The sequence below is a fragment of the Hakea prostrata genome, chromosome 10 (genome assembly GCF_041222555.1).
Source record: "Hakea prostrata isolate BN-2017 chromosome 10, UWA_Hpros_2, whole genome shotgun sequence".
In the NCBI taxonomy this organism is placed as follows: domain Eukaryota; kingdom Viridiplantae; phylum Streptophyta; class Magnoliopsida; order Proteales; family Proteaceae; genus Hakea; species Hakea prostrata.
This window is the reverse complement of record NC_142609.1, coordinates 28,767,217-28,791,153: the sequence shown is the minus strand read 5'-3', so window position 1 is coordinate 28,791,153 and position 23,937 is coordinate 28,767,217. Positions and strand designations below refer to the sequence as shown.

The window sequence follows — 23,937 nt, the reverse complement described above, 5'->3', positions numbered from 1 at the left end:
TTTCGGAAGTTAAGCTCCATGAAGTTACACATCTCATAGCCTGTCTGGAGATCTACTGCCAAGCTAGCAGCCAACAAATAAATTTGCACAAATCAAATGTTACTTTCAGCCCAAAAACACAAGCTAGATTCAAGAGTTGGTTTTCTAGAGTCTTAAAGGTGAAATATGGGACAGGACCCTCCAAGTATGTTGGCTTTCCTACTGAGTTTGGTGCATCTAAAGCTGATTTATTTGGTGGCACATCATGATTTTATAAGGAAGACAGTGGCAAATTTCTTTTGGGCTCAGCAAGGTGATGAAAGAAAAATCCATTGGATCTCTTGGTCATGATTGTGTCAGTCTAAAGAGGGAGGGGGTATTGGATTCTGGGATCCCTGCCTTCATAATAAAGCATTAATGGCCAAGGTAGCTTGGAGATTGAAAGAAGAGCTCAATGGGCCCAGGTGATGAAGGCCATTTACTTTCCAAAGACAGATTTTATGCATGCAAGGTTGGGCCATAAATCTTCATGGGCTTGGCGGGGTATTATAAGAGGCAGTGAGGTCATTGAGCAAGCTCTTATTTGGGCTGTAGGAGATGGGACAACATTGATAGTTGGGGGCAAAAATGGGTACCTTTACTTCATGAATTCAGAATCAGCTCTCAGAAACCAATTGGGTGCTGTTTTTCTTGTGTAGCGGACCTTATTGATGGGCCTAATTGCAAATGGTGGCTGGATAGATTGCAGTAACTATTCACCCCTCTTGCAGTTAAAGCTATTAAAAGCATTGAGCTTGGTGTAACCCAAGGAGAGGACAGATAAATTTGGTCTAGAAATGGGCTCTTTTCGGTGAAAACAGCTTATCACCTGTTAAACAATATGAGGGAATGGAAGAAAGGGCTGGAAGCTTCTTCATCTTGAGTGCATATTTGGGATTTGGTGCCAATGACAATCTGGAAAAGGGTGTGGAATAGTAAAAGTGCTTTCCAAAATAAAAGTCTTTATTTGGAAGGCTTTAACAGGAGGCCTAGCCATGGGGGAAAATTTGAGGAAGAGACAAATAGAAATGAACCCATCATGTAAGAGATGCGGTAGGGGGATGGACTCTATTGATCATATACTTTTCAATGCCCGTATGCTTAGGTAATTTGGTTTGGTTCAAATCTCTCCTATGCTCCAAATGTTAATAATTCTTCACTCATGGGATTGTTAGGTGACTGGGATATAATGGGCTTTGCATCCAACCAAGAAGGGGCTGATACTTTGACAATGTGTTTCTTTTTATGCTGGACCATTTGGTTGTCTAAGAATTCGCTGGTCTTTAACAAACAGGATTTGCCCGTGTGAAGTGATCCAAAAGGCCCATAATAGCTGTCTCGAATTTCTTGAGGTGCAGAAAGGAGTATATAAGAAGCATGACCTAAATGGGCTGAAAAATTGGGTAAGGTTGGAAAGGGGCTTGCTCAAAATCAATTGTGATGCTGCTTTCCTTGCTGGGCCCGATGTTGGAGGCATTGGAGTTATTGCTAGAGACCACCAGGGGATTCCTGTATGGGCCTTTGCATAACCTTTTGATGATGGATCTGTTCTTGAGGGGGAGGCATTGGTAGTCAAGACTGCCATTAAGGAGGCTATCTCATCTGGTTGGCATGATGTCATTGTGGAATCTGACAGCACAAATGTGATGGATCTCATTCTTGATACTGAGGCAGCCATTCCGATGAGATCCTAGGGATTCTGGATATTAGAGTTCTCCTTAATGTGGAAAAGGGGTACTCGGTTCAGCTCATTCCTAGAGAAGCCAATAGTGTTGCGGACTCTCTAGCAACGAGGGCCCTGTCCTTGGCGAGTAGGATGGTTTGGTCCATTTCTGATCCTTGGCTTTTGGATGCTTGTAATCTGGATGCTGGGTGCTTTTCTTGCCCTTTGAGTCAATAGAATTGCTCTCTGCCACGGGGGCCCTGCCGGCGAGTGGGTGGCCACGCCTTGGGCGGAGCTTGTAATCTGGTGCTGGGTCTCAAGCCCTTTGAGCAAAAAAAAAAAAAAAAAAAAAAAAAAAACAAAAGGAAAAGAAAAGATCTGTAGGAAATGAAATGTTGCCCTTTCTTATATCGTTGCGTATTAGGGCAATCACTTGGTGTAGCTCCTCTTCCAGCGCTCACTTGCTGCAGCTCCTCCTCTGACAGCCACCTGCAGCAATTTTTCCTTCAGTGACCACCTGCAGCAGCTGTTCTTCTGGCGACCACCTGCTACCTCTTCCAGTAATCATTTTCCTCAGTAATTCTTTACTCCACCATCTTCTTCTCTCCTGCGACCCCTCCCAGCATCTGACTTCATAGACTTATTCGATGTTGACCACTCTGTGTAGCGTAAAGACAGATATGCTGCCAGTGGTGATGGGGATGTGAATTAAAATGGAAATGGAGAAAAATAAACAGCAATTCGTTTTGCAGCTGCACTACTAAGAACAAATTTGGTTGTACATCTGTTACATAGATTTCATATGAATCTTGGCATATAATCAAATTGGTTCTTTGTAATTGTTCCTCCAAAAGTTTTGGCAATACACCTAAACCTAATTGATTTCCCTTGGCATGCCAGCATGGTTTTGGATCTTGGTCTCTAGAGGGATCTGGCTCCCATAAAAAACCAAGATCTTGGGTGAGATCTGGTAAAAGTTCACGATCATCTCAACCCAACTTGAGAGCCATCTCAGTGGATAGTAGGTCTCAATTTGGGTTGGAATTTGTCATTCAACGTATTTTAGGCCTTCTTAACATAGTGGTGGCCTAATATTTGGGAGATAACAACAATATATATGAGTTCTACCTTGGCTCTAACTTTGAAACTGATATGCTGAAGGAATGAACATGCAGACTTACAAAGCATGAAATACACAACTGTTGAATGGTCGAAGAACTTCTGATTTGTGTCAGAGAGATAGTCAACTCAATCTTCATTTATAATGATAAGAGAGTACAAAAAGAAATTAAGTTCTCAATGTGGTATTATGAAAAATAATATTCTAGAGATAGATTTACCCTTTATTCTTAGAATTACAACACTGTCCCTTAAGTGAGAGCATGGATGTCTATCATGCCCAACTTGCTGGTAATGTGCAAAAAACCTTAGTACTCAAACTCTTAGTGAAAATATCAACCTTCTGGTTGTTGGAAGAGACCAAAGAAATGTTAACCAAGCCAGATTCAATCTTTTCCTTGAAATGCCTGTTAATCTCCCACATGTTTCATCCTATCATGCTAAACTGAATTGTGGGGTATGCTGATTGTAGATTTACTGCTTGAAAACAACTGTATTAGGTGCTTTTGGATCTGCACTTGAATCTTGAAGTTTCAACCATAATACCTCATGAATACCTTGTGCCACTGCCTTAAATTTTTCTTTGGCACTGGACCTAACAACTACTTGTTTGTTTCTCCTCCAAGTTACTAATCCCTCATAGGTGTAGTATCTTGAGATGGACTTCCTATCATCTGGGCATTCTTCCCAATTTGCATCTATGTAGGCCTCAATATTCAAATGTCCATGAGAGGAAATCAAAATTCCTTTTCCTGAAGCTGCTTTTATTTATCTTAGAATTCTGTTGATAACATTTAGATGAGTGGAATAAGGATCATGCATGTACTGACTCACTAGTTAAACAACAAAAGTAATATCCAGTCTAGGGTGAGACAAATAAATCGGTTTCCCCACTAGCCTTTGATAGCTGGTCCAGTCCACGGGTTTTCCTTCTCTTTAGGTGTGAGTTAAGGCTCAATAGGTGTTTCAGCTGGCTTGCACCTCAGCATCCTTGTCTTTATTAATAGTTTGAGAGTATACTTCCTTTAAGAAAGAGAGATGCCATTAGCAGAATATTCCTAAGAAGTACCTAAGCTGTCCCATGTCTTTGATTTCAAATTCAGCTCCCAAGAATGCCTCTAGGCTGAAATCTCTGTTGTATTGCTGCCCATGATAACAATGTTGTCCACATACACCAGCAGTACCATTATGTAAGTGTCTGTCTTCTTGATAAACAAGTATGACAAGCATTGCTTTGCTTATATCTGATAGACACTGTAGCTCTATGGAATCTTGCGAACCATGCTCTAGGGGACTGTTTCAACCCATAAAGAGCACATTTAAGTTTGCATGCCTTCCCAGGAGTCTCTGTAGAGGTATACCCTGGTGGTGCATCCATGCTGACTTCTTCTTGAATTTCCTCATGAAAGAAGTCATTCTTAACATCAAGTTGCAAAGATCCTATCTCTGATTCATTGCATATTAAAACAACACTCGTACTGTGTTCATTTTTGGCAACTGGAGCAAAGGTCTCTAGGTATTCAATGCCAAAGGTTCGAGTAAATCCCTTGGCCACTAGTCTACCTTTATATTTGTCCATAGTACCATCAGCCTTATGCTCTTAATAACAAACACTCCCTTATAACCAACAGTCCTCTTTCCCATAGGTAAGGTCACCATATCCCAAGTTCGGTTTTTTCCTAAGGCTCATAATCTTTTCATCTATAGCTTCTTCCCAATGAGAATGAGCTAGTACATTTTTCTAGGTGCTAGGAATAAAAGCCGAGGACGAAGAAGAAACAAAGCTTTGAAAGGCTGTGGATAGGGATTGATATGATATAGAGTTAGAAATAGGGTACTTTGTGTATGCTCGTGGTTGCTTTCTTGGTGTAATTGGTATGTCTAATGATGGATCAGAAATTGGGACAGGAATAGACTCACTAGGATTAGATTCTGCAGGACAAGGACGTGGAGCTTCTAATTGGCTAGAAACGACAGGAGGGATTTCCAGTGCTGCTCTTCTTTGGTAACATTTTAGAGGAGATTGTAATGTGAGTTATTGCTCCTTGCATATTATTGTCCTTGGCCATTAGTCATTGTTCATGTGTTTGGTTATTCCATCTTCCACGTGGGCATCATTAGCAGGAACTTCAGAAGGGATTTCTATAGGAGGAATGAGAACACAAACCTCTTCACTAGATTCACACTCCCTTTGAAGAGGTGTATGAGTAAAATAGGGAACATCTTCCTAGAAGACCACATCCATGGTAACAAACAACCTTTGAGAAGATGGATGATAACACATGAAGACGGACAATAACACCTGTACCCCTTTTTAAGTGCTAAAGAAAAATACACCGTAATCCACAAGGGTCGAGTTTACCATGTATATGGTGGTTTCGAGTAAAAGCAACACACCAAAAGTAGGAGGGATTGTGAATGAGGTAGAACCCAAGAACATCAAGGGGCAACATTGTTGCATACACGGGATGGCATTCAGTTAATAAGATAGGCGGTTGCAAGGACTGGATCTCCCTAAAAGCGAGGTGGAACAAACATTAAGGACCTAGATCCTTGCGTTCGGCCACACCATTTTGAGGTGAGGTATCAACACAACTGGTTTGGTTTATGATGCCTTGATTATTCAAATAGGATTGGAATTCCCCAACAGTATATTCAGTCCCATTATTAGTGTGAAGAATTTTAATAGATGCCTCAAATTAGGTGATAACCATTTTATGAAAAACTTGAAAGCAAGTGAAAACATCACTTTTTTAGTTAAGAATATAGACCCAAGTAGTCTTTGTGCAATAGTCAACAAAAGTAACAAACCAAAAGAATCTAGAAGAAGAGACACAACGTGAAGGTCCCCAAACATTTGAATGAATACCAGAAAAAGGGTAGTACTGCGATGAGAAAAAATAGGATTAGTATGTCTGGTTTGTTTTGCTAAATGCAAGCATTACAATGAAAATCATTGAAATTACTTCGTGTAACTAAATCAAGAAAGTCTAGCTAAAGTCGATAAAGCAGGATGACTAAGACGACAATGCCATTGTAAGGTGAATAATGCAAGAGAAGAGGAATTGATGATCATAGTCAATACCTATGGAGAGCAATCCAACAATGCAAGAAAATCTAGCTAAAATCATTGAAATTACTTCGTGTAACTAAATCAAGAAAGTCTAGCTAAAGTAGATAAAGCAGGATGACTAAGACGACAATGCCATTGTAAGGTGAATAATGCAATAGAAAAGGAATTGATGATCATAGCCAACACCGATGGAGAGCAATCCAACAAGTAAAGACCCCTTGTTTGTTTACCGCTAATCGTACACCCCATTTCCAAGTTTTGAAAAGCACAATGGGAAGGGAAAAGAGTTAGTTTGTAGTTTAGGTATCAAATGATACTACTAGTTATGGATAGTAAGATTAGTAGAAAAATTGGGAACATGCAAAACAGAAGATAACTATAAGGATGGAACAAATAACAGATTCCTTTCCAGAAAATGGGGAAAGTGACCATCTACAATGCGAAGGTTATAATTTGGAGAAACATGAGAGTAAGAATGAAATAAGAAAGATGAACAAGTCATATGATTGGTTGCACTGGAGTCAATTAGCCACAAGGAAGGACTCAAGGATACACTATGGCAATGGGATAAACTACTTGAGGTGGAGGAGGCTCAGAATGGGTAATGACTGCATAGGCAACACTAGCATTGGATGTTGGTTTTGGAAGAAGATAACTCAAGTCTGGTCATCAACTGATAGAGATGCTGGAGCATATTTGAGGAGAGAGGTGTCAGTGCATTGGAGTCTTCTAGATGGGCCTAATTAGCAACTGCCTATGAATTTCCACCACGACTTGTATGATCTCCTTCACGGGAATTGGGTGATTGGCCATGGAGTTTCTCCAGCACTTTTCCCTTGTGTGATATTCACGCTTGCAATAATCACACTTTGACAGGAGTACAAGGAGAGGTTCCGGTGTCAATGTTACGAGTTTGAGAGCTTCTCATGGTCAAAGTAAATCTTTCAATTATAAGAGTGTGAACCCTGACATTCCTTTGGCTGTCTTGCATATCATATGCCTGTTCCAAGGAAGGGAACGGTTCCTGTGAAAGAATTTGGGCACATATCTGGTCATATTCTATATTGATACCAACCAACAAATCATATATGCGGAGCTTGTTTCCTATGTCTGATAGGCAACAACATCAGTAGCATAGGATGGGGTAAATCTTCTATAGAAGTCTAATAGAGTATTATAATATTGAGAGTATAGTTGTCAAAGCGTCAACCTAGGTGGCAAAGCAGTTTTTCAACCTCTTTGTTTTGAACCGCGTAATTGACGCCCAATTCGCAAGGAACTCCAAGGCCCACCCCCATGCCTGTTGGCGACAGAATGTGAAGCATAAGCCATACTCAACATCAAGAATCAATGAATTAGTAAATGCCTAGGCGAACGCTTTGACAACCATGGTTTGATGTGATGAACTTAAGTTTGTGTTCTTTTTATGGATAATTTTTTCAGAATCTGCTTGTTTTTTTGGGATGAATGTGACTATTGAATATTTGTCTAGCTTATTATAGAAAGTACTTGTATTGAAAAGTAGTTATATTGAAATTTTCTGATCCAACTGCTTTTGTCGCCTAATTTGCCTAGGCGGAGCCCCAATCGCTTTGGTTGCCTTGCCACTTTGACAACTATGATTGAGAGAGAGTAAGGTCCTTCTGCTGTAATTGATGGACTTTCCTTCTGATCTTAAAACATTGTGTATCATTACCAACCTTGGAATAGATGTCTTTGGTAGCTTTCTAGACAATAACAACATTAGGAGAAGACATTAGCTTTTAGCGATGGCAAGTGTAATAGAATTGAGTAGAAAACCCATGGCCAAATATTAGTTTCCCACTTCACTTGAGCCCAACTAGGTGTTGTAGGTTTCACTAACGTATTGTGAAGATGACCTATAAGATCATGAGCAGCCACTACAAGTGCAACAAAGAGACCATTTAAGATAATTTATCCTATTGATTTAACAGAGTTCATCTGAAATGGGGAAAAATATGCTCACAAATAATTGGAGCATCGTCCGCAGCTAACGAACCTGAAGAAGTGGTGATAACTGACTTAATAGACATCACGCTTATTCGGATAAAAACAAATGCAAAAAATCAGATATTTCATGCAGAAGGAATCACACCATAAATGGGTATAACAAACCCTTGGTAGGAAAAAAGTGCTCACCCTCAAGGGAATAAAGCATGGAAGAAAGGCGGAGGCCCAAAAAGGATTTAAAAGAGGAGGTAGAAGAGTTTAAATGGGTGTCGGAAGGGTAGCAAGGTAGGGTATGGATAGCAAAAGGCAGGCGATGACTTAGGATCCTCTTTGCAAGTCTAGCGGAGGCTGGCGAGTGGTCCTAGGCATGGTGGGAGATCTTGCTCTCGAGCGAGATCTCGCCATTACAAAAAACCGAGATCTCAACCGAGATGGTGAGATCTCGGTCGAGATATGCCAAAAAATTGGCGGTAGTCTCGGCGGTCCATCTTGGTGGGTTTTAGGGCTCTGGTTGGGCTGAAACTTGGTATTTAGCCTATTTAAGGCCTTTTGAACACATTGGTGGCCTTAGATTTGTGAGAAAATAACCCTAACTATGTCTCCTAAGTCGACCCTATGTGTAAAGCTGAAATTCTGTGAAATGCAAGGTTAGAGTCTTAGAGAATAGAGTTAGAGTCTTAGAGAGTCAAAGACAACATGTAATGTAAAGATATCAAGTAATTCAAGACTTCAAGTTAATGAGTTATCATTTATCAACTATCAAGTATCAAATACAAATATACAAATACAATAACATTACACATCAAGTATTCAAGTCAACAAGTGATCAAAGTTCAAAGTTCAAACTATTAAAGATTCAAAGTAATAAATTGTTAAATGTCTTCAAAATTTTACAACCATAAGAATTAAGAAGATAACAACTTACAACTTACAAGACTAAGAGTATCACTCAACATTCCGCATCAATTGATTCTGAACGGTGGCCACATATGACTCCCAAGTCAATTGATCACTGAAGTATGTCACATATCGGTTTATATGATCAAGATATGTCTGCATGTCAGAATACTGGAGGAATAGCACTCTGGGATAACCGTCAATCATGGGTGGGTGAAAGAGCCATTGTTGTTGTTGTTGTTCATATAGTTGTTGAGTATTTGGGTATGGGTTTCTAAACCACTCATTTAACAACCCACCTTCACTCCCATATGTGTACTCTTCAGGTGAAGGGTCTTAAGGAATAGTATGACCTCCATAAGAAGAACCCACTGTAATCTGACCCGGTGTTGTGATCCCCGTATTGGTACCCCGATGACAGGCTCTGCTGTTGTGAATCACTCTGATCTAGGCTCATGCTTCCCATGTTCAATTCAAGATCATGCATGCTCGCATCATCATTCGGTTGCCTCCGCCCCGGTTTGATCTCGCTCTTCCTACTCCTACTATAAGTCCGAGAGATAGGGAACCGTGGCTCACATGTGTCGGATGACTCGGACCTGGTGGAGGTGAGTCAGGTGACTCCCTTTGTTGACGCTGACTTCCACCAGAAACACGACCAACCTGACTGCCTCCATGACTTGAACTCGATGGCTGACTTGGGCCACTTGGCCGTCTGGTATCATCGGCATCATCTGAATCCCCACTACTAGTTGTCACCTCAATTGTTTCAAGTCGATCAGGTGGCTCCACAAATGGTACAACTGATCCTTCTGATGCCGCTATAGCAACCTGACCCTCATCAGAAGATAGGTGCTCAGCCACAGTATCTGGGTCCATAGCAGTAGCAATGGTAGGATCAGGCTGCCCTTCTGGCCCATCCAACACTGGGCCACCTCGATCCCTAACCCACTGATATATGACATCATCTTCCTCATCTTCTGCGGGGGGGTCATGGAATATATCAGTCAACTCAATCAGTTCACGACTGTCATCATCTATATCATCTTGTATGTGCCCTACTCTCAATCTCATATTGTAATGCACATACACTAAGTCCTTGAGCCTCTTACTCCCCAATCTGTTCCGTACCTTACTATGGATGAGCGAGAAGGTGCTCCAGTTCCTCTCGCAACTAGAGGATGAGCAAGTCTGTGAGAGTACTTTAATTGCTATGTCCCTGAGATTTGGTGCACTAGTTCCATATAGAAACCACCAGTTAGCTGCATAACCAAAAATAAGAATGCATTAGGCAAGTAAATCTTTATATTTATATAACTTATCAGTTATCATTTATAGAGTTATAGTCTATAGACTTATAGACTTAATGACTTATAGAGTAGTGAACTATTTACTAGGATCAGTTTTTTTCCTAGTTGCAACTGCAGAAGGCTTTCCAAAACTCCCAGAGGCATCCCTGAACTCCCTGATCTGTACACCAATTCTTCAATTATTGTATTATCCTATTATGTATATGCTTAATGCACTAATGCAAGAAGTTGAAGAAACAATTGAATAAGTTCTCACCTCTCCATTAATTGTCCTTTGCATGACGGGATTTGACATAAGCTTCTCCACCACCTCTTGCACCGCATCATCAACTTTACATCAAGCCCAGATCATTCTTGTAATGGTACTTTGGGTTGAGGTAGTAAGCTTGCATTGTGGAAATAAAAAATTTGGTTAGTGACTTAGTGATTTGGTTGTTTACTTGTTTATAAATTATAAGTTATAACTTATAACAAATAATGAATGTAAATTAAAGTATACAACGAAAACTTAAAGACTTAAAAGTGACTCACCAGCCAAGTGCAAAGGATGCATCAAGTGCATCTCCCATCTATTATCGATGATCCTCTCGTAGGATTTGAAGGTGCTAGGGGCAGCAGCTCTAACCAACTCTTTCATTTGCTGGAGGGCAGCATATATGTGGGGCATTGTGGGCTTCTTCTCCGAATCCACCATCCTTAAAACAAACACAATAGGCTCTATAATGCCTAGTGTCCTACTCAGCTGCCTCTAAAAGGAATCATCAGCAATGGTTTGTTGGGCTAGTATTGCATCAGGATGGCTAGATCCACGCCAACCAAACCACTTCTTACTTGCAAACATGTGCCGAAGACCCACCACTTTCTTCTGGAAGCTTTTCAGAGCTACATAGTTGGTGGCGAATCTAGTCAATCCAGGTCTGACTAGATCACCCTTATAGTGGTTCCTCATCATCTTCAGCACATAACCATGGTTATAAATAAAATTACTTACCCTTCTAGCCCTCTTAACCACAGTATTAATTGACTTTCTTTTCCCCAAGTCCTTCAACATAAGATCAATCAAATGAGCAGCACATGGTGTCCAAAAGAGGTGGATCCTGCTTCTCTTCTTCCTCATCAACATTTCACCAGCTTTTTTGAAGTTAGCACCATTATCTGTGACAATTTGGACAACGTTCTTTGGCCCTACCTCGAGGACCACCTCCCTAAGAAGCTTGTAAAGGTAGTCAGCATCTTTGATCTTATCTGAGGCATCCACTGACTTAAGGAAGAATGTCTTTCCATTGCAGCTCACTATGAAATTAATGATGGACTGTCTAGTAGGACCAGTCCATCCATCAGCCATCACAGTAACACCATATGTACTCCATTTTTCCTTTAATGAACCAATGTATTCATCCACCTCCTGCTTTACCTTGGGTAAATATTTATTCACTTCCTAAGCTGTTGGGCCTTTAACCCCTACACCTGCCCTAGCAATTGCATTGATCATCCCCTGATAGTAAGGTGTTTTGGCTACATTGGCTGCAATGTTGTTATAGAGCATGAATTTGCTGATTGATAACCTAGCTTCCTCCTCCCTACTGCCTTCTCTACCTCCAACAAACATATAGGGAATGCTTCTTTGATAGATGTCTTGTTGGTTGAAGAGGGAGGGGTCTTGGTCAAATGTGGAATCATAATGTCTAGTCTTCCTCCTCCTTTCAGTCCTCTCAGTCTCAGTTCCCTGAAAACTATGTCTAGGTGGCATGGATGCCCCTGACCCCGAACCACCTGCTCCCCTTGTCTATTCATATTGCCTCACACTCTTAGCATGTAAGGACTGTCTGCTAGCTTCCATTGCAGCCTTCATCTGTCTCCATTCGGCTCGTGACTCAACACCCATAACCCTCCTCCTCTCTTTATCGTCACTTGACTCCTCATCAACATCAAGAGTAGGTCTAGATAGCACTGTATCCTCAAATTCCCTTTGCTTTTGTGCCATCTCGTCCTTTTTTTGTTTCCCTCCCCTTAAAGTTGCTGCAATTCCTTTTTGCACTTCATAAGGAACCCTGGGACACTTGGCAACATCTTTATAACCACCAGCCAAATGTTGCTTTAATCTGGTTGAACCACCAGAATTCAAAATCTTGAGGCAATACTTTCATCGGGATTTCTTCTTGTCAGCAGTCAGTGGATCCCCATGTTGCCAAGCAATGTCCTGAGTCCCACTACTAGTGCCGCCACTCCCACTAGTTGCCATTTAAGATTCAAATGTACAGCACTGAAAGTCTAAAATACATACATGAATCATGAATATTCCCAAATAATCATTAGAATAATTTTTAGATACATAAAAACATGTAAAAACAATTTATAAAACAACAAAACACACACCTTTGTTCTAAGATAACATATATACACTGCTCAAACAAACATGTTAGTATTTTTAAATAAACTACATAATATGAGCATCATTTTAAAAAAAAAAAACAGATAAATTTTTAATAACATATTATTTTTTATAGTTATTTTATGTAAAAATAATTTATAAAACAACAAAACACACACTTTGTTCTAAGATAACATATATACAATGCTCAATAAGACATGTTTGTATTTTTAAAATAAACTACATAATATAAGCATCATTTAAAAAACAAAAAAGATAATTTTTTTAATAAAATATTAATTTTCATAATTATTTTATTTAATTATTTAAATAAAAAAATAAAAATAAATACAACAAGCATGATAATCAAAATATTAATACATCAGATTGTAGCCCTCTAAATGTAGTTTAACATAAATAATAATCACATTCATATCATAAGTATTTGTTTATAATCTTTAATTTTAATTTTTTAGATAATATATTTTTTAAATACGAAAATTTAAAAAAAAAATAACAGAAAATTAAAATTTTTTTTCCATGAAAGTGTAGATCAAAGCTTGATTATCAACATATATTAATATCACACTCATACAATCATTATAGAACCTTGTATTTGAAAAAAATCAAATTTGGGGGAAAATCTTACATTTCTTGATGATCCCTTGAAATAGGCTTGAATCACTACAAATATGCTTGAATTTGTTGTTGTAGATGAGTTGATGATGTTGCTATGTTGAATCCCCAACAAATTCCGGCCAAAAATCGAGTTTTCTGGCCAAAATGATGCTTCCAACGAGATAAAGGAGAGAGACAGGCTCGAGAGAGGCGAGATATGCCTCTCTCGAGCGAGACAGGGGCTTTAAAAAGCCTCTAAAGCAGTGGTTTTTGTCCCGTTAGCGAGATCTCGTTGAGATATTGGCGAGATCTCGCGAGATGGGCAAGATCTCGCAGATCTCGCAGATCTCGCTAGAGATCTCGTCTCGCCTCTCACTAAAGGCGAGATATCTCGCGAGATCTCCCACCATGGTCCTAGGTACCTTGTGGTGGCTATTGGAGTTCTTTAGGTTTAGAACATTGTGGAGACTTGCGAGGGCTAGCAAAATGCTGGTAGTGGTGGCTGGTTTGCTAAAAAAATTCTAGGTTTTTCTAGAAAATCTTCAAATCCATGGGACATCAAGTTTCAAGGAATTTAGGCTCTGATACCATGTTAAATGGTCTGAATATAAAAAGGAGAGTACAAAAAGAAAGAAATTCCCTATGTGGGGTTGTTACAAATAATATTCTAGAGACAAATTTACCCTATGTTCTTAGAATTGCAACAACCATTACTTGTTACCCACCCAAAAAAAAAGTCTGAAAGTCGAATAATACATCTAATATGTTGAGAATTGAGCAACCTTGGTGCTTGAGAATTGAGCAACCATGGTGCTCGAGAATTGAACAACCTTGGTGCTCAAGTAATTGAGTTTCTATTCTTAGAGAAGAATCCTTGGTGCACAAGTCAGAGTTAGTGGTTGTTTGATGTTGTTCATGCAATAACTTTGAAGTTCTGAAGTTTCCTATTTAATTATTTTCTGTTCTCACATTAGTTTCTATTTTCTAGTTCTTTCCTTTCCAGGATAGATTTTGTAGGAAGTCTAGTCTGTCCCTTTTTTATAACTTAGTTTCTATTTTAGAAGGAGGTTGCTTATCCTCCAAGTATGTACTTTTGAAGCCTTTTATTATAAGTAGAAGAAGCCTGCGATTCTGGTGTGCTGGTCTAGAATCGCCGGGAATTGCTGCTTCTTGCTGGCTCTGTTTTCTCCCTTCTTCTTCCACTTCTTCTTCTTTGTCTCTCCTGTAATTGTTGTGACTGAGTTGATTCTAAGTGTGTGATTTCTAACATAGTATCGAAGCTTTAATCTAGTTCCTCGGTTGCTCCTATTCAATTGCCGGTTTGAGAGTCGTTTAGGTTTCCAGATCCATTTAAATTAGTGTAAAACCTCAAGTATTAAATCAAATCATAAACAAGTTCAGAAATTAGGTGCAAGTTTCTAAGTGAACTAGATTGTAAAACTTGCCCAAATTTGAAGTGGAAGATGATGGGCTGTAGGTAAAGACTGTTGAAGGCCTCTCCAACATCTGGTGGTGCAATCAAAAGGTATGGTAGTAGTTCCCAAATTGGAAAATAGGATTTTGCAGGCATAACCGGCCACCTATTGGGACTAAAACTGAGACCAAATAGAGGTCTAGTGGGGGTGACAACTGGGCTGGAAATTTTCTGTAATTCTGATGGGTATATGGATGATAAGTTGATGCAATGGAATTAGAAAGTAGGGTCTAGAAATAGAAGGTAGTGGTTGTAGAGAAATCCAGCCAATGAAATTAGTCAGGATTGGGATCAAGTGTGTCCCTTTAGAAATGTACATGCATCTCTCGGAAAAGCAGCAACAAGTTTTTGATAATCAGTACACCTTTAGAATCCTAGTAACTTAAAAGTCATAAACAAAAGGTAATGAGTTCCAGTTCCTGCTCCACTTTTATATATATATATATATATATATGATTATCTCCTGGGTAAAATTGTCTTAGTGTTTATTGGGGGCATGCTATTGCTACATGGTTCAAGATTGGTGCTGCCTTTCAAGTTTATTCTTATTGTCAAAGCTGGAGTTTTCTTTGTTTGTACTTCAGCTTGATGGGGAGTGTTGAGAATTGAGCAACTTTGGTGCTCAAGTAATTAAGTTTTTATTTTTAGAGAAGAATCCTTGGTGTGCATGTCAAAGTTAGTGGTTGCTTGATGTGCAAGTTCATGAAGTAACTTTGAAGTTCTGAAGTTTCCAATTTAGTTACTTTCTATTTTCATATCAGTTTCTATTTTCTAGTTCTTTCTTTTAAAGGACAGATTTTCTAAGAAGTCTAGTATGTTCCTTTTTTTGTAACTTAGTTTCTATTTTAGAAGGAGGTTACTTGTCCTCCAAGTATGTACATCTAAAGGCTTTTATTATAAATAGAAGAAGCATGTGATTCTGGTGTGCTGGTCCAGAATCGCAGGGAATTGTTACTCCTTGCTGGTTTTGTTTTCCCTCTTCTTCTTCCACTTCTTTTTCTTTATTTCTCTTGTAATTGTTGTGATTGAGTTGATTCTAAGTGTGCGATTTCTAACATACTATATTTAGTTGTTCGCAGTTTCTAATCACAATGTTAGTCTACTTGTAAGTTACACTAAGACAGTAGTGAAGTAAGCAGCTCCTCCAACTCCTACTCCACCAGCATTGCCTCCACTTCCTCAAGCACCATATGCTAGATATTAGATTTTACTGTCTGTGTCATTTGTTGCATTATGTGTAGACAAAAGAGAGAGGCCTCTAACGAGAAGAAGGCCAAAAAAATTAAAAAAAATAAAAAAATAAAAAAGAAGAAGAAGAAGAAAGAGAGAGAGGAAGCTTCAGTGAAGACGATCAATCATAACCGGTAAGATTCCTTCAACTAAAGATCTTGTCAGCAGATCCTTGTTGTAGAAGAGCTAAATAGCTTGTTGATGCAGCCTAGATAGCGATTTGACCAACTTTCTGGTGGCCAAAAAACCAAAATCAGCTGAGGGGAAAGAAGTAGTGTTGAGACAGGTCGAGATTGAGGTATCTTGATTCGTCTTAACCAGGATGAGTATTTTTAAAGACAAGGTTGAACTGAGATCTCACGAGATTAGAGATCTCGAATTGAAATCTCGAGTTGACTTAGATCTTGGCAGCATCTTGCAAGACCTTGAGCTATGCATGCCAGAGCTTGACCAACTCAAGTTTATAGGGGACGAAATTAATTAGGCGATTATGAGGGTTTTCTTTGCCTCGGCAAGCCAAGGACTTCAAAGCATTCTTCAACATGTAACTAAAGACAATGAAGAAAAAATTATTGAAATTAAGGAAACTAAAATGAAAACAAATGTGGTCATGCCAGAGTAATTACAAGTAAACAGAAACTGGATAACAATCAGTCTACAAAACATTGTTGGAGAATTGATGTATTCTGGGCCTTCTTTATAAAATTTGTTCTTCTCTGCTTCTCATGGATCTCTGTTTGGACACTAATATTGAGGGTGCACACTGTAGGGGTAGAGTACAAGGGAGTTAGTTCTAGGGGATCATTTCCAAATTAGGGGAATTAGTTTGTTAATATTGTGTTAGGTCCAAAGATGGAAAGTTTGTTAATATTGTATTAGGATGGTGTTGGGGCTTTATTAAGGGCAAGGGAGGGACTATGTAAGGAGTGAGAATTTTTTGTAAGGAAAAGGGCAAGTATAGCTTGTAGGTGGGGGGGGGGGGGACCCTTGGTTAAGGGGCAGCTCGATCTAGGGGATTTCAGCTTGGGGTTCATCTTGTATTGCAGTGCTTTATTTTCCACTTAGTGTTGGTCTGATCAACTACATCAATTACAGTGTTCCTTCCAGCTTTGATTTTCTATTGCATTCGCAGTGTGGGTGTATGTGTGTATCTTTCATTGAGATTGAGCAAGAAAGGAGTTTCATTTGTTAGGGACTTGTCAATCTCTCTTATGGTTTCCCCTTCCAATATGTAAATTCTCAAATCTCCAACTGTTTCATCTAAACTTCTAACCACTCTATGCAACCTCCAACAAAAGGAACTACTTGGCCAATCTCTGAGACTAAAGTGGGCCATAATTTGATTAGGCCCCTAGTTTGGGTTTCATCTGGCCAAATTGCAAAAAGGCAGTGATAGTAATTTCTTGTCTCAGGGGATTTTAATTTTTCTCTCCCATGATTTTGTAGTATGATTCATTAGTTTCATGTTTCTATAGTTATTGTAGCTCTAAATATTGCCTTTATTTTTTCTGTGAATTGGAAGCATGATGCTTTTTCTCCATTCATTTTGCATTTGGTTAGCCAAGATAAGTATTATTACTTTGGGGTCTACTTCATAATTAGTTTCCATTTGGGACTAGAGAATTATTCTGCTTTAGATTTATTATATTTAAAAGTATCTATAATTCAGAATTATGGATGCAATCAAGGAGGAATTGTGGGTAGATTTGCTGATGAGATCCTACGTACACAAGAAGAAGAAGAAGCCTTTCCCCAACTAAGCGGGCCAGCTACATGGATACTTTACCTTTCAAACAGCTCTCTTTGAGGTCATACTAGATACAAGAGTCTAAGCTATATGTATCCTTTCTCACCATTTCTCTAAAGGTTATCTCAGGTCTGTCCACTAGTTCTGTTAATTCATTCGATCAGGCTTAAATCGTTTCTCTGTATAGAGGCATTTAGAGGTCTCCACTGAATGTGACATGACACCTCCATTGACGTTTTTGTAGCTTATCATTTGTTATAACTATTTCTAGACTAGCTCTAATATGATCATTACTTATCCTATTGTTCCTAGTTTTTCCACTCATCCATCTTAGCATCTTCGTTTCTACTACATTGAGTTTATCTATGTAGTGCTATTTAACAGTCCAACACTCAATTTATGGTTGTCAAGGCGGCAAGGTGACCAAAGTGGTTGGGGGCCTTGGGGCTCCGCTTAGACGATTAGGCGACAAAGAGGTTGGGTTAAAAATTTTCAATACAACTACTTTTAAACGACTTTTCAATACAACTACTTTCTATAACAAACTAAACAAACATTCAATAATCACATTCATCTAAACAAAATAGATCCTATTATTTTGATGTTCAAGTCATTGTCTATTTAATGATTCATTGATACTTGATGTTGAGTATGACTTATGCTTCACATTGTGTTGCCGATGATTGGGGGTCCTGCTCCCCAATGAGCGGGTCCGGAACTTGTAGAGGTTCTGTCACTTTGGGCCTCAGAGTTCCTTTGCAGTTTGAGCCTTGATTCCGAAATGACTAACTATTAAATTTATATACGGTTTTGTAGAATAAATTCTGATTTAAAAATTAAATTAAGAAAAAAAATATATTATGTACAGAATGTAAAAAAAGCGGTTGATTTAGTGTCTAGGCGACAATAAGGCGCACAAGGCGACAAAGCGGGAAAAAATGTCAATTAAGCAAACTAGGTGGTTGAAAAACTGCCTTACTGCCTAGGCTGGTGCTTTGACAACCATATGTCATAGTTGGTCATGAAATAGTCCTATAGAATTTTCCTTGTCGTTTTAAAGGAATAAATCAATCACACATGAACTCTAACGCACCTCTCCATTTCATTCACCCTATTTTAACTATTAGGGAAACACCATCCTCTACATCACCTTTTTTGTTTATAATTGAGCCAAGGTACCTAAAATAATCGCTTGTGTGGAATATTCTTCTCATTAAGTTTCACCGGTCATCATTCGTCCGATCACGATTGAAGTTCCACATTGGAAATCCTGTCTTCATTCGACTTAGTGTAAAGCCTTTTTATTCCAAATTTTCTCTCTATGATTCTAACTCAGTAATCCCTGCTTGTGTCTCATTTACCGAAATAATATTATCATCAAAAAGCATATAACAAGGAACCTTATCTTAGTGTCTTTGGTAATCAGCAATATAAGTGCAAATAAATATGGGCTTAAAGTTGATCCTGGATGTAGCGTAGTTGTAATTGGGAATTCAACTCCTTGTCCTTGAACTGTTCTTACACTTGTCATTGAATCATTATACACGTATGTTTAACTATGTCTACAAATTTACCTGCAACATTCCTTTTCTCTAGTATTTGTGAAATTAATACTCTAGGGACTATCATAAGTTTGAGTTTTTTTCATGGCGTTCACTTAAGTTGGGCCTAAGTTATTGACTGCCCACTTAAGTGGGAAATGTCAAACTGACCACTTTTTACCTTTTTCAAAATATCAATTTACCCACTATTAACTTTGAAATGACCATTTTGCCCTTGGGGTGAAGGGAAATATAAGGTTTGATTTTTACCAACCCTCACTTAATTTTTTTCAAATTTACAAGAAAACTCTTTGGTTCACTTGATTCCCCTCCCCCTGCTGGCTACCACCGCCGGCAACCACCACCCCCTCCCCTTGCCGGAAAAGAGCAAACGCTCACTTGAGCTTATCAGGAGCTGAAGGAGAAAAAACATGATGACCTAGATAAATATGTTTCCTCTTATATTGAGTCTTAGAGACTGTATTTGGAAGAAGATATCAGAGTTTGCTTTCGTAGAGATATCTCCATAACCATGAGAGTTTTCATGACTTTCATCTCCATGAGTTCAACAACAAATAGCATCTTCGGTTTGCAAACTATTATGTTTACACCTTGTAGAAAATGGAGCATGTACGAGACCCACCCCAGGTACTATCCCTAGTCTCTACAAGTGAAACACCAGAATTTTAACAATTAAATGGGCATTTCTAATATTCTACTGGCAGCTAGATTCATTGATAAATAACAAAATCCATGTTGCTTACCTGAACGCTATTGTCACCAACAAAAAGCCCATGAAGAGATCTCCAAACCAGAGCATCATACACCGACTGTTGAAACAACTTTGGATTGACATCATTTAGATCATAAATTATGGATTTTGTACAATTCCCATCTAGGGTTTTGTCCTCTTCCATGTTCCTAGAATTTAGAGTTATTGAGGAGGAAGATGAAGATTCAATCTTCATGTATTGTAATATTTAAGTAGGTAGCCTTTAAATGGAGTTTTACAAGTAGGATTGCAGAAGGGAAAGCTCCTCGGATTTAAATGATGGGAAGGAGAGTGGTGGGAGAAGATTAGACACATTTGGGGAAGGAGGAAACGGAGAAGAAGACAAAAGAGTAGTGATTTCCATATTCTGCTCTTCTTCTTTCTCTTTGTTTGCTTCGGCCAATTTCTCATTTTTCTATGATAACGTGTGCTTCCCTTGAAAGGTTCCATGTTCTGCTCTAAAATAATTTATCTAGGTCATCGTGTTTTTCTCCTTTAGCTCCTGACGGGCTCAGCTGAGTGTTTGCTCTTTTCTGGCGGGGGGAGGGGGTGGTGGTTGCCAGCAAGGGGAGTTTTCTTGTAAATTTAAAAAAATTAAGTGAGGTTTGGTAAAAGGAAAACTTATATTTCCCTTCACCCATGGGCAAAATGGTCATTTCAATGTTAACAGTGGGTAACTTGGTATTTGGAAAAAGTCAAAAGTGGGCAGTTCGGTATATTTCCCACTTAAGTGGGTAATTAAGAATTTAGGCCCAACTTTTACCCACTTCAGTGGGCGCTGTGAAAAAAACTCTTAAAAGTTTTTTCTAGGTTAACAAAGACCATATGATTAGATTATCTTTCTTACATTCTCTATATCTATTAATCTCCTAAAAAGGTAAAAAGTTTCCATTGTAGATCTTCCCGGCATAAAATCAAATTAGTTCTCGGCAATAGTGGTTTCTTTGTCTCAAATGGGTTTCAATTACTATCTCACATAATTTCGTAGTGTGACTCGTCAGTTTATGCTTCTATAGTTATTCCAGCTTTGAATATATCCTTTATTTTTGTAAATATGTCCCAGTGAGATCCTATCTTTCCTGATGATAGCAAAAGGGTTATCCTATGGCAGCATGAATTATTGTACAAATTAGAAGCTGGGGAGTAGAGGTACTTGAACAGACAAGGGTATCTGCATCCCAAGATTTCTCCTCTCGTCTGGTTAAATCATAGGCTACCCTCTATCTCTCCTCTTAGTGTAAGGCTGTGATTCTGAACCCTCTGTTGTGGAGAAGAATATCTATGTTATGGTTTGTCCAAGGATTACCAAAGAGATTGTTGAATAGATCCCTTCGTTGCTGAATGTGGAAGAGCTAAGTTTAGGAGCATAGTTGTTGAGACATTGGGGAGGCTCTGAGGCGTCAAGGCTCTTCTTCAGTCAAAGGCAACAGCATGCCTTTTTGACACATCATGAGTTCCCATGATTTTTTTTTTTGGTTCACTTTTAATGAATTTGCATATGTTATAACCTCTGCTTTCTTTACTATATGTTAGTTTTGTCATGTTAGCCCCATTAGTAGCATAATTGTATCATGTTGCATTTATATGCCTTTATGTTTCATATAAACATAATTATGTAAAATTATCTTGTCTAATTACATATAGTCATATACTGCATGCTTAGTGGCACCTACATCATGCCTAGGGAAGTGCCTTCTTCCCAGGTGCCACTCCAATTCCTTGGATCACCTAGTTACCATTACAACTGTGCAGAGGACATCCTGCACATGTGGTACCCAAGGTAGTTTTTCTCTCTTGCCATGAGATGGTTGTTTTGAACCATTTGAAAGATGACTCCATATTTTTCTTGTTCTTAGCTTTGAGTGATTCCAAATGCATGACTTCTTTTCCTTTGAGGTGGATTACAATTAAAACCCAAAATTTTAAGGTACAAACAATTAAAATTAGAAACTGAATCTCATCAAGCCCTAAAATTTCTTCCACTTTCTTCTCTCCTCTTTCCTCACACGTGGGTTAGCAAAGAACCAAAGCATTAGCAGCTTCCTGAATCTGTTCTAGGTCTCATTCAGTTTGAAAATTAAATATATTATCTGCTTATTCCTATCCATCTGTCTTTCAGCTTTCCCCCTTCCCATCCCCCGTACCCACCCCCAAAAATAAAAGAAAAATAATAAAAAAATAAATTAGCTTTGGTTTCACTTGGGGCATTGACTTAACTTACCTGACTCCTGTACATGTGCCATACTATTGTTCTCATCATGCTATTATGTGCTCAGACTCTCTGTATCATACAAAATTGATATTGGTATTTGGTGTTTAATGGTCAGTATCTTTGAAACTTCTTTTTTATGGTAGGGAATCAATATCTTTATTTTGTATCTACATGAAAGTTCTTCCTCTTTTATATTGCAATATTTTCATGCGTCAACCTAAAACAGCTTCTTTTCTTTTACAACTCTCTGTTTTGGGTGTCATTTGCTCATTTCTGCATCATTGCAACATCTTAATCTTTCAGAGGTTGTAAATGGTTCGAAAAGAACCTCCCCCCCCCCCCCCCCCAAAAAAAACCAAAAAATAATCGCCCTAACTAAGAATAAAGGGATCCATTTTTTTCAACTAATAGGCTATTGTTTTCATGTGATAACTGTTTTTGATCTTGTATTGTCATTATTGTGTTCCTCAGGCTGAGGAGAGGCACTGTGAGATTCTTGGTTACCTTCTTTATACTGCCAAGTGTGTCGCTAAACAGGAGGGCCTTGATGATGGCTTCAGGATTGTTATCAATGATGGACCTAGAGGATGTATGCATCTTTCCATATTTCCTAGAACCGAGCTTCTTTACTTCCTGAAAATTTTGCACCCACTGTATATCCTGCAGCAGTATGTCTGCCACATCAGCAGATATGCCGATCTAGTGACCCACTGCGAACTTCTATTTTAAGCACCAAAATCTAAGTTTTGAATTTGAGATTGGCTGCCTACCACTTGCGCAACATATTTGCTGATGTAGTGGATGGTGCACCAAAGGCGCTCGAAACCAGAAAGTAGATTAGTTCAATCCAATTGCTAATGGGGTGTTAGGGTCTCTTCTTTGATATAACTGGGTTATTTTTTGGGTGCAGGTCAATCTGTCTATCACATTCATGTTCACCTTCTTGGAGGGCGGCAAATGAACTGGCCTCCAGGCTAATGTGTTGTACTCAGGAAGGACAGATCAGTTTCGTGATAATAAGGTTGAACGTCATTAAACTTTTATTTTCTAATAAAAACAGGGGGAAAGTTTCGACTTTTGAACCGAGTTTGAAATCACCCTATGATGCCAAGATTGCAAACCGTTCTTTAGAGTCGAACCATTTGGCTGTTGTTCGTCGTTGACCGGCACCGGGTCTAGATGTTATTTGATTACGTAATCGGTAATCCAATGGAATTGAAACTTGCGCAATCGTGAGTCCAATTTTTATTGACTGTTTGATTACTTTTGTTAAGTGATTGGCATCGGAACTAAGAATTACGTGGAATAATGAGTTTTTTATACAAATTGGAGTCCAATTTTTAATGACTGTTTGATTACTTTTCCTACTTACTACTGCGACTGGCTTGTGAGATTTTCCTTTCGGGAATGTCCAAATAGTAATAATAATCCGACTCTTCGGGTCTAACTTGCCTCTCTCTCGGGAGCTTAATTAAACTTGTGGACTTTCCACGTTCGGGATGATCCTTAGCCTTGTCGTTCGAGAATCTCATTCGGTTTAGTACTGATGCTCCAGCCTTCAGAAGTCGTATTCGGTTTATAACCGGTGCTTCATTCGGGGGCTCATTCGGTTTCCCGATGCCTTGCTTTACTATCACGATCAGCTCAATCCTTTGTCATTTGTGAATGTTGCCGTTGGCATGAGCCTCCTGGAGAAAATCAAACGTTTTCCTCGTAATTATTTCTGGGTTTTCCTTCCCAAGAAAAATTTTCCGTTCCATCATTTATTGCAAATGGGTGACGGTTTGTTTCTTGAGCTGCATTCCTTCGTAACTGATGTTATCTCGCCACGTGGAAACTTGCAGCAACTCGACTTCATTTATTTCGAATTTTGAAAGTCATTAGCTAGTAGCCGTTGATCTGTGATCCTGTGATCGGTACT

The 23,937-nt window shown here is 38.9% G+C and overlaps 1 protein-coding gene across 1 annotated transcript in view; it reads left to right on the top strand.

Moving 5' to 3' along the window:
• Positions 1-23,437, top strand: part of LOC149002423 (14 kDa zinc-binding protein) — a 45,337-nt gene extending 21,900 nt beyond the window's left edge. Inside the window, exons 4-5 of the mRNA XM_089138201.1 lie at positions 22,488-22,605; positions 22,927-23,437. Coding sequence (XP_088994327.1) covers positions 22,488-22,605; positions 22,927-22,994 — 186 coding nt within the window. The 3' untranslated portion in view covers positions 22,995-23,437. The remainder of the gene's footprint in view (positions 1-22,487; positions 22,606-22,926) is intronic.
• The last annotated feature ends 500 nt before the right edge of the window (positions 23,438-23,937 follow it).